Below are 14,403 nucleotides of genomic sequence, written 5' to 3'. Positions count from 1 at the left end.
GATATGTAAGCCAAAAAATAATACTAATAATTCAGGAGTAAAATAAGTGCCATTTTACCCAGTATTACAAAAGATTATATCATATGCAGTTTTATAAAATGAGAAAAGTTTAGTATTGGAAATGTCCAATATAAGAAGCATCTATACAATAACCATAATGGCTGGGTGATTAACCAATACTTACCTAAACATTTCTTGGGATAGGGAGCTTAGCATCTTATAAAGCAGGCTATTCAATTTTGAGACTTTCTTTTTTTTTTAATATATTTTTTTAAAATTTCAGAATATTATGGTGGTACAAATGTTTAGGTTACATATATTGCCTTTGTCTCGCCCAAGTCAGAGCTACAAGCATGTCCATCCCCCAGACAGTGTGCACCATACCCATCATGTGTGAATATGCCCATCTCCTCCTTCCCTCTCCCACTGCCCAACACCCAGTGAATGTTACTACCATATGTACACATAAGTGTTGATCAATTAATACCAATTTGATTGTGAGTACATGTGGTGCTTATTTTTCCATTCTTGTGATACTTCACTTTGTAGAATGGGCTCCATCTCCATCCAGGATAATACAAGAGGTGCTAGACTTTCTAATTATTAAGTTTTACTTTATATTGAATGAGGATTAGTTTCCTTATTGGTTCTTACAGAATCCCATGCTACAGAAACCTAAATTCAGTCCATTTTCCATATGTCAGTTATTATATTTAAAATTAACTCTCATATCTTCCCCTCTCTCTTTCTCTCCTTTCTCCATCCTCCAAGGCATCCCTTTCTCTTGCTCTATACCTTTTGGTTCACTGACTGCTGTAGTTTCTAAGATTCTTAACTATCCTAGGTACCCTTTAAAAAAAAAAACACAAAGTAGTCATAGTTAGAGCTTTAGACTACAATATAAAGTCATTAACCCATTTTCCTATAAAACAACAACTAACATTTGAGTAACCATTGTTTGGAGTTCTATATTAGCACAAATTCTCAATTAGTTAAAATTCTCAAGCTACATGACCTTTACATGTACATTGGGTTATGTTTTCCTACTTATTTATTCTCCTGTTAGCCTTGTGAAAATCCAATTCAATTGTAGTTACTAAAGTTATGGCCTGCTTTTGGCAGCTATTTTGATGGGAGTTATAATCTTTGAGATTAGAAATTGAAAATGAATAAGGATGTGATTTAAACTTATTATGTAGTGAACACAAACAAAATTATTATGTATAGTAATTGCTTTTATTTCCTTGTCTAATCCTTCAATCTTTCATTACAGCTGCACATATCTGTCTCATTCTAAATCTTATATTTACACATATAAACTTACCCTTATTGCCATTTAACTTACATCCCCTACCACAAAGTTGATGTCTTCTCATTACCATTTTGTATTCCCGTTTTAATCCATAGCACCTATAGTCAGTGTTAGGAAAGTGTATTTGTCTACTGAGCTGTTTCTACTTTCTATAATAAATCCATAATCTCTTTTTTTTCTTTGTTCTTAACAGAAAGGCCACAAACTGCATACACTTTATAGATGCAAGCACAATGGAACATACTCTTTCTGCCACGAATTATAAGGGTTTGTTTGGGCTTTGATCAAATCTAAGCCTAGAATCTATTGCTTTTATTCTATTAAGTCACCCAAAGCAGCTTTCTTTTTTCCTGTTGGGTAAAAAGTTAAGTGAGAAATTATAAAATAGTTCTTTTGCTTTCTAAGCTTTTTACATGAATACAGGATAGTGCTCAATACTTTTAGTACGTAGGAACTGTTATTCATCTTTTATACTTTCAAATATCTTAGTTTTTAATACTAATGTTCAAAATGCTTTAAACTATCCTTTTCTTCAATAGGCATTTGGCACAAACCAAGAGGATTATGCAAGTTACATTATGAATGGTATCATCAAATGGGGTGACCCAGTTACCCGAGTTCTGGATGATGGGGAGCTACTGGTTCAACAGACAAAAAACAGTGACCGAACACCATTGGTCAGCGTCCTTTTAGAAGGTGAGAATGAGTGATGAGATGGCATTAAAGTAAAAAAAAAAAAAAAAAAGCACTTTTTAAAAGCCGGTTCGCACATTCCAGAAAAGTGAATTATTTTCAGTTCTTAACCTTATTCGTGATCTGAAAATAGCATTTCAGTCTGTGTACCGATATTGTGTACAAATTAAAATTTTCTTGGGGTGGAATGTTACTGGTGAATGATAGCAACTCGTTTTCTTATAGGATTGTATCTAAATTTATGTGGTACTTAATAGACTGAATGATACCACATAGCACTTGATTCAATTAAATAAATATTTACTGAGTACTTGCTATATTTTAGTCATTGAACTAGTTGCTGGGGATACAAAGACATTCAAGTGTTTGGTCATGAAAAAAGACTTTCCTAACTACAGTGAGGATTTTCCTAACTACAGTGTGTATGTGTAAAGGTGTATGTGAATGCATAAGGGTAGTCAGGGAAAGCTAGAGATGATGTTTAATTTAGGCTTGATCAGTTAGGATTTTGTCAAGTAGACAAAATGGGAAGGACGTTCCATTCACAGATCATTAATTTACAGTTATGATTAGTATGACAACAGAAAAGTTCCGTGAGACCACATGATAGGGAAACCTAACCCCCTCCAGAGGTCAAGGGTTGAAAGCTCTCTGAGAAGAACACATTAAGCCAGGACCTGAAGGATGAGGAGAAACTGGCCAAACAAAGTAATGGGGGAAGACACCTTCCCCAATTCTAGGCAGAGGGACCAGCATGTGAAAAAGTTTGGGGCAGGAAGGAGCTTGAAACCGAAAGATGAGATTGGCTAGACGTGAAACTGAAGAAGTAGACAGCAGCCAGTTCACACAAAGCCTTGTCGGCTGTGTTAAAAGATTTAGACTATATTTTAGGAGCAGTGGGAAGCCATTTCTAGGGTTTTAAGCAGTGAAGTCACATGATCAGATTCTATTTTCAAAACATCATCATATCTGCTTTATGATGGAGAATAGATTGGAGGGGCAAAAAGATACAGTAGAGACTAATGATTAGAAGCAGTTGCATCAGTCCTAATGAGAACTGACTGTGGTTTGAAGTAGTGTGGTGGTAGTGGAGATGGAGATAAGTAGAATAATTTGAGAAATATTTAGGAGGCAGAATAAAAAAGACTTAATAATTATTATTCATACTTAAGCTAACATTCTTTGAGCCCTTACTGTCTGCCAGTTACTCTGCTAGCACCTTTATACATGTTATCTCATTTAAACGTCACTTCATTCCTGTGAGGGTAAATGCTGTTGTTATCCCTGTTTTGTAGATGGGGAAGCTGAAGCTTAGAAATATTGGGTAGATTAAATATGGGCAGAGGTATCGAACGTGAGCCCCAGGTTTCTGACATACATGGCTCGGTAAATGGTGCTGTTTACTAAGATTGGGAACATTAGTGGAGAAGCAAATTTCTAGAGGAAAGATCATGAGTTCTGTTTTGAACATGTTAAATTCTAGGTTCATATAGGATAATTAAATTGGAAATGTTGGATATGTGGGTCTGACACTCAGAAGAGAGGTCTGGTTGGCAGTAGATTCATGAGTTGTCCGTGTATCGACTGCCATTGAAGCCATGGGAGTGGATGAAGTCACTTACAGAAAGGGTGTGGGTTGAGATGAAGAGGAGGCCTAGAACTTATCTCTGAGGTATGTTAACATTTAGGGACTGAATAAAACAGAATGAATTGACAAAAGAGACTAAGCAAGAGTAGTAACCAGTGAGGAAAGGGGCTGGGGGAGAGAATGCGCCATATCACAAAAGCCAAGCAAAGAAACTTAAGAAAGAGGGAAGTTATGAATTGTATCACATGTTCCCAAGAGGCTAACAAAGACGGTGTCTGTTGGGTTTGGTGACATAAAGGTCATTGGTGACCTTGATGGAAGCCTGATCAGTGTAGTGGGGGTGGGAGCCATGACGTTTGCTGAGGGTGCAGGGGAGAAGAAGAGTGAAGGCAGTCAGGGGATGTAATTACTATATTTCGGGAAGTTCCATTTTGAAGGGAGAAAAAGGGGTAGTGTTGAAGGGTGTGGTGTCCAGAAGGAGGTTTTGTTTTGTTTTATTTATTAAATTTTCAGATAGACCAGAGCATGCTTAAATGCTTTTGGAAAGGCTTCAGGGAAGAAAGAGGAAGAGGATGAACATAAAGAGAAAGAAGAACAGTCAATAGTGTCAGGTTCCTGAGAAGATGGGAAGGAGGATTTGGCTGATTTATGGTTGGAATAGGGACACATCTTCCAGTGCACAGAAGGGAAGGGAGGGAATGTTTAAATGCAGGTAAGCTTGTAGCTTTGCTTGCCTTTATGAGAAGGCCCGAAACTTTAGAATTCTAGCTTTTTAAGTCACATTTGCTTCTAATAAGGCAGTTTTTCCCTGTCCCCAATATCATCTCCTAAAATTACATTTTTTTGTTAGATGACTTGATAAAACTTATAAGTACTGATATGCATTCGAATGTATTTTCTTTTTTTTTAAGAAGCAAAAACCCTCATCCTTTATATAGTTAGCCAGAAGTTTGAAAGATTAAGGCTGTGTGAGAGAGTAAGAAGACGTGTATTTCACCATACTCTTGAGAAATGCTAATCAGTCCATTAAGTTTAGTTGCTAATAAATAAGAGAAAACATGTCTGCTGTGAAATTGTGTCAGGAAATGTTAATGAGCAACTAGTTGAGACCTCAGTACATTGTGGATAAAAGTTTAAACTTGTTTTATTTCCCTTTGCTTAGGTTGGCTTTTTTCCCCTGACTTGCTCATATCTTTATGCAGGCCCTCCTCATAGTGGCAAGACTGCTTTAGCTGCAAAAATTGCAGAGGAATCCAACTTCCCCTTCATCAAGATCTGTTCTCCTGATAAGATGATTGGCTTTTCTGAGACAGCCAAATGTCAGGCCATGAAGAAGGTATCACGATTTTTGCTTTCATTTTAATTTCCTATCTCTTGGATGTGTGTGTGTATGTACATGTGTATATATAAAACCCATAACAACTATGTTCTTCTCAAGTGGAACTAAATTATCGGGGGCTGGGAGGGAAGTAACTTTCAGATTTTTTAACTTTGTAAATGCATTTTTATTGAGTACCTTTACCTTCTAAATTATGCCTTGTTTAATACATATTAAGTTTAATTTCCGTTTCCTAAGTTTGTATTAACTTGATTGAAAGAGTTAGAGTGGGTAGATTGAAATAGTTAAGAGTGGGTAGAGTAGAACAAATGCATGTAGGATTTTTTTTTTAAGTTCTTTCATTAACATACAAAGTCAAACTGTTTGGGGTCAATTAAGTTGACTGTTGTGTTGGTGGTATAGTGGTGAGCATAGCTGCCTTCCAATTAAGTTGACTGTGGAGTTTGAAAAAGAACATAGATATATCATTGGGAAGATATTCCCAAGAACCCCTACAAAAGGATAATTGTTAGGTAATAATCAGAGTCTCCCTGGCAACTTAATTTCGTCCCGATCCTTTTCCTTTCTCCAACTGCCATTTGATACCTTCTTAATATGGCCACTTAGAACAATCAGTGAAGTTAGAACAATATAGAATCGAATCCTAGGGCTGAAAGGACTATAAGATCATCTGTCCGTATCTTACATTCAAGCAAGTGCCATGTAAGGCATCTTTTAAAAAAGCAGCAACAACAAAAATCAATGATAAAGATTCTTAACAGCTGTTTTATCTCACTTGGTAGCCCATGTTTCCAGCGATAATCTAATTTTGCGTACTCCCAGACAGTGAGGAAATTTTTTCTTCCATCCAGCTGAAGTAGTTCTTTTACTTACATCCTTTTTTTTCATGCTTGATGTTTTATAGATATGAACTGACCAAGAGTTGTGAGAAAATCAGAATTAGGGAAAAGAAGCTTGAGAATTGATGTGCTACCTACTAAAGACAGCTCGGGGTGTTCTTTCACGTTGCTCCTAGACACTCACTCTGTGAAGATGTAGCATGTAGCATAGAATTACTTTAGTTTTTCTTTAAGAAAGAGACTGGAGAGGAAAAAATATATTTAAAAAGAAGAAGACACCCAAGAAATGTTAAGTTTGAGAAGTTAGTGTAAGTTGTTTGTGCAGGTGGCAGAAAATTGCTTTTGTAGGGTGCTTGAAATGGAGGAAGCAGGACTTGTAGCAGTGTTCCAGCCATATACATGGAAACGTCAAGATAAATACTCTGCATGAGAGTCTTTGAAATCAAGTGTGAAAGAGAGGGAAATGTTATTTGACGCAAAAAGAACTTAGAATATCATAGTCCGTTTATTCTTAGAATATCATAGTCCATTTACTCTGAGGTGAAACCAGTAGTATCTGTCCTTCAGAGGAAAATCTGGATAGAATAACTCAGACCAGTAATTTTCCTAGAGTAGGTAGGGGCTATTTTTTTGTTGTTTTGTTTTTTGTTTTCCCTCTAAAGGGAACCCTTAAGCCACTTCTTCTGGTGAAAATTTATATAATAGCCCTTGGAATCTCTAGCCATTGAATGTCCCATTTATTTATTGAATAGCTTATTCTGTTTGCATTTCCCTCAGTCATCTATCCCTTTACTTGTTCAAAAGTAGTAGTCTTTGCAGATGGTAAATTACTCCATTGCTCTCCACCAGCTGCTAGCTTCTACCTCAGATGTACTCTGAGATGTGGGTGGATGGTCCTAGTTTTTCTATAAAGTTTTTAAAAAGTACTTTAGGCTTCTAGGCTTCTACAGATCAAAGCTGCTTTGTAAATGTGAGATATTATCATTTTTATTATTTTAATCTCTTGCAAATTGACTTGAGGGGGGAAGGTAATATGTGCTGATTTTAGAGGCTTAAATGGTTAAATTAATGGCTTAATAACTTATGATTTAATCTTTAAATTGTTGAAGCCTTTCAAGGTAGAGTTTTAGATGAGTAGAAGGCTAAGGAATATAAAAATAAGTGGCCATACAAGCTTATTCAAAATTGTTTAGATTCATGATTCACTGTCTGGATCATCTGTGTACTCTTAAAGTTACAAAAATTATTTCTACTTCTGCAGCATAATAAATTCATATTAGACTTTTTGCTTTTCCTTGGGGGAAAAATATTATTCACTGTAACTAAAGTTCAGAAAAGAGAAAAAAATGAATGTCTTAGAAATATATTAGAAATATTACAAAATCTTTCCCTGCAAATAGTTTTCACATTGTTACTTAATGATAGGTTGACAAAAGCCTGAGGGCTCAAACCAGTCTAAAGATGCTAAGTCTTCCAGGTTGTTTTTGAAAATGAAACATAAATGCCATTCTTTAGTATATATTCTAGTCTGCCTCCCACTTCTTCATTTTTAGTGTGAGGATAGAAAGAAGATGTTTTAATTTTTTTTCAGAGCACAAATAATTTGTAATGTTTTATCATCCTGGAGAAAACATTTATTTTCTTGTAGCTTCTCCACCCCCCAAAATATGTAGCTTTTCCTAATTATAAACATAATTTAGAAAATATAGAAAAGAATATAGAAGAAAATAAAAATTAATCCATATTAGTACTTGTCTTTCAATTCTGTTTTCTACTCAGACACACACACACACACACACACACACATAACTCTTATATGTCAAGGATAACATTGAACATAGTGTTTTAAACCTGCTTTTTTCACTTAAAACATTATGAACTGTTTTCAGTGTCACTAAAACTTATCCCACTATTATGTTAAATTAATAGCTGCATAATATCCATTTAAACAGTCCCTTTTTGTTGGACATTTAGGTTGTTTCCAGTTTTTTCACAGTCATAAATAAACCCTAAACTAGGGAAATTCCTACTCCTCATTTTCTTATTAGATTTTTATTAGATATAGTAGCATCATATGACTGAGAAACTTGGCATAGGATTCAAACAGATCTGAATTTGAATCTCATCTCCACCACACTTAACCAGCTCCGTGCCCTTGGATAAGTCACTTAAACTATAAGCCACTATTTTCTCATCTGTAAAATGAAGATAATGTTAATAGCTGCCTCATAGGGTTTTTATGAGAATTAAATGACATGGTAGTTTATGTAAAGTATCACATAGTGCCTGGGACATAATATGTACTCAGTAAAGTGTAGTGGTTAGTTTTACTTGTCATTACTATTGTACATACATTTCTGATTATTTCCTTAGTATAAATTCTCAGAATTGGAATTGCTAAGATAAAAAATATTAACATTCTAAATATTTTTCATATATATTGCTATCAAAGCTCTTATATAAAAATACTAATGATTTATAAAGCCCACCCTTTCACAAAGTTGTACTAGTTTACACTTTTACCCCATCATATAAGAGTATAAGTTTCCTGGGATTCTCACCCACATTTGATGTTATTAAAATATTTTTTGTTAATTTGATAAGCAAAATGTTGGCATTGAATTATTTCTTCAGCTACATTTTAATGACTAAATGCTCAATTTTTAAAGATTTTTCAAAATAGTTTGTGAAGCTCACAAATATTGTAGCGCATTAATTTTTGTTAAAGATAGGTAGTCTGAATTGGTTAATTCATAGAGCATCTTTATATACCATTTTATTACTTAAACCAACAGATAAAGAGTTTTTATTAGTAGAGAATGCTATTAGGCATGCTTTAATGAGTATATAAGATTTTATTATAATTATGCTATTCTTTTTTGCAAGTGGATGGTGCTAAAATACATGAAAGTAGTTCATTCTCAATTAACTTAAAGTTCACCTTGTACTTCTCTTAATTTGATTAATAAATTCTTTCCCCATAGATAAACTTCTCAACACTGCCTAAGTATGTACGAGGTATTGTCCTCACATTCCGGGGTATATACCATATGTTCCATTGTAGTATTTGAAGTATTCACAGATCTTCCTCTTCTCTCCCATTTTATGTTTGCTTCTGAAACTTCATTCAGTTTTTCAGTTTTAACTCCTATATCCATTTGTGCATCTATACTTTAAAAAAATCTATTTTACTAGTTCTATTAGTGTCATTAAATGAACCAAAGAACAAAGCAGTGGAATTTGATTTCAACTAATTACCTAATCTTGATGCTTTCTAAGTATACTATCAGTACAGAGATGAAATAGAACAATTGGATATGACTAAATATGACTAAATTGTTTGAATAAAGTTAAGTAAAAATATTATTGATTTATAAAACTATACCCACTAATAACATGATATAGTCTTGTTTTCAAAGGATTGAAAATTAATGGAAGAAATTTCCTTTCTGCTAGCTTTGCAAGAAAGAAATAATCTTCTTTGAATATCCTCCTGTAAATCCCACTGCAAATTGTAGTCTGCACAGAACAGAATCATGGTGCCTAATCCTCCTCTTTTCATGGTTTAGTCTATACAAATAGCAGAGCTGGAAATTAGATCTTTTGACAGCAGTTAGTTACTAAGCAACAGAATTTGGATGTTTTTGGTTAACATCCTAATATATCATGTAGCTGATTTGTTGAAGTTTGTGCATGTATTAGCTGAGAGAAGAACACACTCCAGAAGTTACTACAGGTCCCTATGTGGCTGGGGGGTAGGCGTTTGTTGTTGTTTTGTTTAATACACTATGTCTTTTGGCACTTGTATCTGTGTGGCATACAAAGGAGGTGGTACAGAACTTTCAGACCTTATGACTTTTTATATTATTAAAAATACCCATACCCCATTCTGTGACTCATGTTACATGAAAATGTAAGATTTTTTTTTCCTGAAAAGCAGAAAGAACAAATAAAAGATTTTAAGGTCATTCCAGGAAGCTTTAGTGCTTTGCCAAAAGTTTAGGTCCACTTCCTGAGGCAGATTCATTAGAAGACAGCTAATGTTTGCTTGGTCTACTCCCAAGTTATTTTTAGAAACTAGAGATTATTGCAGATAGCACCAATTTAAATTTGCTCATTTACGTTTTTATATGCTACCAAATATGATTAGAGTATGCTTTCAGCTAATCGCTGACAGATTTACTACAGTAGAGATTTTCTATGCCATCAGATTCCTACAGTCATCAGATTTCTCCTAACTAGGTACTTCACACCAACTACTTCAGAATTGAGATGAACTCTTTCAGGCCCCAAAAGAACCAAAAAACTTGGCTTCCTTCACCTAAGAGCACTAAGGAGGTCACAGACGATGGAGGACAGAATCTCCTTAGAGCGTGCTTTGCTGTGGCTTGTGATTCTGAAAGGCTGGGATTAATGGAGCTAATGCTGGCGTGTTCCCATTTGTATTCACGTAGACTCCAGAGCCTGCAGCTGCTGCCCCTCCCAACATATAGGTGGCTCCCAGCTTGGCTGAAGGTTCCAGGAGTGGGCTCTGTGTCTTAAGAGCTTGATGAGCACCATATTCAGGCCTGCCCCTAATCCCTATGTGACAGGAGCCTGCTTCTCCCTCGGTGCTGAAGAGTGCATCCAGCATATTCTCACCTTGAGCCCAGACTCCCCACATTCTAGGTTGTCTCTCATGACCCTCAGGCTTGTATCATACTGTCTATCTTTGCATGTGAAAGAAGTGGTACCATAGAGTTTAATGGTTACAATCTCATATGCACAGCTAGAAACAGACTATGGGACTCTGTTTTCTGGAGATGTTCCTCATCCTTTGTGAGAGTCCTCTCATTATTTCGTGAGACTCAGGCTGTGATGCCACTCTTTCCCATATTGTTTCCTTCTTCAACTCTGTCCATATTTTTTTCTTTAGCCTTCTCTTGCAGACTTCCCATCTGACTTTAAGACCCTAATATATTGTCTGATAATGTTACCCGCTCTACAGGAAACTCCCTGATAAAACTGGGATGTCCCTATATTCTTTAGACTAATTTTTTTTAAAGAATCTGTAAGGCACAGCCCTTTCCTCCAGCTTCAGCCCTCCTGGCTGCCTCTGTGTTGAGGCATCATTTGATCTGGAGAAGGCACTGTGTATCTGTGTGCTGTTACTGATGGTGAGTTTGTACTGTGCTAACTAGGGCCGTTTGTACAATTTTACTTTTCCTGCATCTTTCTTTCTAGTACTTCTCCTCTATTTTGGGTTTATCTACCTAAAGTTGTGGTAAACCTTCCTGGCTCAGTATGTAAATATCTCACTTAGACTTTAGTTTGGCAGCTAATCCCATGTACTTGCCAATCAAATCTTCTTAGTGAGTGTTCTACTGGGGCCTAGGCCAGGATGCCGAGAGTGAAAGGGGCTGAGGAGACTAGGCAGAAATCATGGATTCAGGACAAGAGTGCTGACCTCAAACTACACTAGAGACTAGATAAGGAAGAGAACGTATGTATAAGTGAAAGGGGTGTGTGTATGTATATTTAAATTAGAGCAGAGTAGCTACCCAAAGGAGTTTCAGTTGACTGGTTAATTGAAACTAGTCAAGTTACAACTGGAATTATACAGCCTTTGTCATGGTTAGTATGTCGTTAAGAGAGTTTGCTGTGAGTTTTCCTCTCTCTCTGATAGTAATTAGTACACTGAGAGCTGTCTGTAGAAAAACAAAACCCACTACTTTACGTTAAATGACTGCTGTAGGTATTTTTTTTCTAAAATGTTATAGGTAGCCCGTGAAGTCAACTGTGAAGTGCTTTGTGAATTACAGTATCTGAGATAAGTTGGTGGAACTACATACTACATAGCAATTTATCAACTGTTTAGACCCCAGCAATGTCCTGAATAAGGTCCCTGTAATCACATAAGGTGTACTTTATTTTGAGAAGGAAGAAGGTCTGATTTAGGAAAAATGGAGAGCTACTGCAACCAACCAGGCAATGGTGCCCCAGGGCCCTGTGCCTCTAATTTGTGATCTCATAGCCTGATGGTCAGAATTATATGTTTGCATCAGAGCTTTTAATAGAATTCTGAAAAATGTTTTGAAAAGCAAAGCATTATTTTCAGTGATTGCCTGAATCTCCTGAGTTATGAGATACCACATTGGCTGCTGTTTTGGTCCATACTTTGAGAAAATAACAGAGAACCACTGCAGAACTTATTCCAAACATTTCAGTTGTCTTGAATGCACCAACTCAAAGCCAAAAGGAACCATCATTATGTATCAAGAGACTGAAATAAATATCTTATTCTTCTCATTTTCTCTTCCTTTTTTTTTTTTTCTTTTAGTGGAGAGGAGATAGAAGGCTCTTCCTGCTCCTTAAATGCACTCATCATCCATTTTCAAACCAGCTTCCCCTCTCTTTTTTATTTCAGTTTCCAAACCAGGAAGGATCCTTAACTCCAGTTTCTGCCTCATCACCACACCCATTCATTCACCAGGTCTTTTCAGTTCTACCTCCTAAATATCATTAGAATCTGTCCACTTCTCAGCCTTCTCAGCACCCCTACTCCTAGGCCACCATTATTTCTAATGTGGAATTCCGCAATCTCAAGCAACTATTACTCCCCTCTAATTTTTTTTCGATACATCAACCAGAAAAATCTTTCTAAAACATAAACTTGACATGTCAGTCTATTGCTTAAAACCCTTTAGTGGCTTTTTATTGCCTTTATAATAAAATTTCAACTCATGAAATTTGTGAGACCCTCCACCTCCAGGTTCCTTCATCACCTCTTCTGCTTCATCTCGTCCACCACTCTCCCCCACATCAACACCAACATCTCTTCATTATTCCTGAATTTTTTCATCTCTGTCCCTCCTAATATTTAGTACACTCTGCTTAGAACACTTTGTTTCCCCCTTTCATAATTATGAAAGGCAGTGAGATAATAAATGGCTTTGCTTCCTTCCAGATCTTTGATGATGCGTACAAATCCCAGCTCAGTTGTGTGGTTGTGGATGACATTGAGAGATTACTTGGTAAGTCCTTACTTCTGACATTGTACTATCTTTCCCACATTAAGGCTAATGTCTCAAAAATTACAGGAGAAAATTGACAAGTGTTTATAAACTATAAACTTATACCTTTCTTTGTCTTACAAAGAAATGTAACATTATCTCTCATGTCTGACATCAATGATAGTATTTATGTTAATATACCCTGTTACCGTAACTCCATTATAAACTGCTTTCCTGTAAAGGCCCATGTCTTATTTTGTATCTTCCAGTGTTTGCCATAATAAATGATTAGTAAGTTTCATTGATAGATGTTTTTACAATTTAGTAACTCTGAGCTGCATATAGCTCAGAGGTCCACTTGTGAACTTTGACAGAACTAATGAAAGAAAGGTTTAGGATCAGAGTGAGATCCACAAATTCACCAAAACACTTGGAACAGAAGTTGTAAGCTCTCTGTACCTCAGTTTCTGCTCTTGCAAAACAGAGACTGTAATCCCTTCCTTGCTTCTCCCACAGAGTAATTGTGAAGACAAAAATGGGATAATAAATGTTGAAAACATTGAAAGTTCAAAGTGCTCTATAGTAATTTTTTAAAATATTTATTTATCTCCTATTATGAAGTACACTCTTACAGGATACAAACATAAATACGACTTAGTCCTTGCACTCAACTCATAAGAAGTAAACTCCAAGTAAATGCCAGAAAGTTGCTGTTACTCTTAATTTTATTTCATTGTAAAATTAAATCAATCTGGCATAAATTCATTATAACAATGGCTCAGGATGGGGTACTTAACTCTTTTGAAATAGAAACCCACCTGGTGACTTAATAAACATCTGAAAATACTACCCAGAACCTGATTAATCCCTTTTTCCTTAAGCTGTCTATATGGTATAGTAATGATTTCAAGTTAACTGTTCTTACTACATTTTTCCCGTTATTTTCAGACTTGCTTTAGGTCTTCTGTTACTTATTTTCTAAAGTTTTTGGCAATGTTTGTTATAAAGCAAAGCAGGTATATCTGTGAGGTCTCCTTAAATTGATAGTTTTATCTAGTGACCTGGGTTTTTGGTCTGCTATATTTTATACATCTCAGCCCAGTTTATAGGATTATTTCTTTAAAAGCTTTTGGGCACATACTCATAGCTCTGTGTAAATTCCTTTATCTTAACACAATTGAGATGTGTGGTCATAGCAACACTACTATGTAAGGAATGTATGCCCTCTCAGTATATTTTCACTTATATGAATAGTTATTATCTGTACTTGCTTGTTCATTTATTCAACAAGCATTTGCTGAGCCCTTACTACTGTGTTAGAATTATTAGGGTCTCAGAAAAATAAGATGCTGCCTGTCCGTTCTAACATACATAGGCAAAAATTAATGGAAAGTAGAATGTGCTATTCTGAACATCTGGATATTCAGAAAATGGAAGGATCACATTTTGACTTCAGCGGGCTGATACCTACAGGTAGCTCTAAGCACAGGGCAAGGATACATATGCAATATGCAGAGAAAGCTAAGGAAGTGATATTTATGTTGAATCTGGAGGTATTGGTAGAAGTCTAACACGGAGAAAATATCCTTAGAAAGTTTTCTGTTCTTCACCATCTGAGGGCCAATATTAGTGGCTATATC

The 14,403-nt window shown here is 35.8% G+C and overlaps 1 protein-coding gene across 2 annotated transcripts in view; it reads left to right on the top strand.

Moving 5' to 3' along the window:
* The window catches only part of LOC138391679 (vesicle-fusing ATPase), a 122,948-nt gene that overhangs the window by 83,227 nt on the left and 25,318 nt on the right, over positions 1-14,403 (top strand). For both annotated transcript variants that reach the window (XM_069481582.1, XM_069481581.1), the window contains 3 exons: positions 1,852-2,008; positions 4,796-4,929; positions 12,718-12,784. In XM_069481582.1, coding sequence (XP_069337683.1) covers positions 1,852-2,008; positions 4,796-4,929; positions 12,718-12,784 — 358 coding nt within the window. The remainder of the gene's footprint in view (positions 1-1,851; positions 2,009-4,795; positions 4,930-12,717; positions 12,785-14,403) is intronic.

Source organism: Eulemur rufifrons, chromosome 9, assembly GCF_041146395.1.
Source record: "Eulemur rufifrons isolate Redbay chromosome 9, OSU_ERuf_1, whole genome shotgun sequence".
Taxonomy (NCBI): domain Eukaryota; kingdom Metazoa; phylum Chordata; class Mammalia; order Primates; family Lemuridae; genus Eulemur; species Eulemur rufifrons.
The sequence above is the reverse complement of the archived record's forward strand: the minus strand, read 5'-3'. Positions and strand labels throughout refer to the sequence as shown.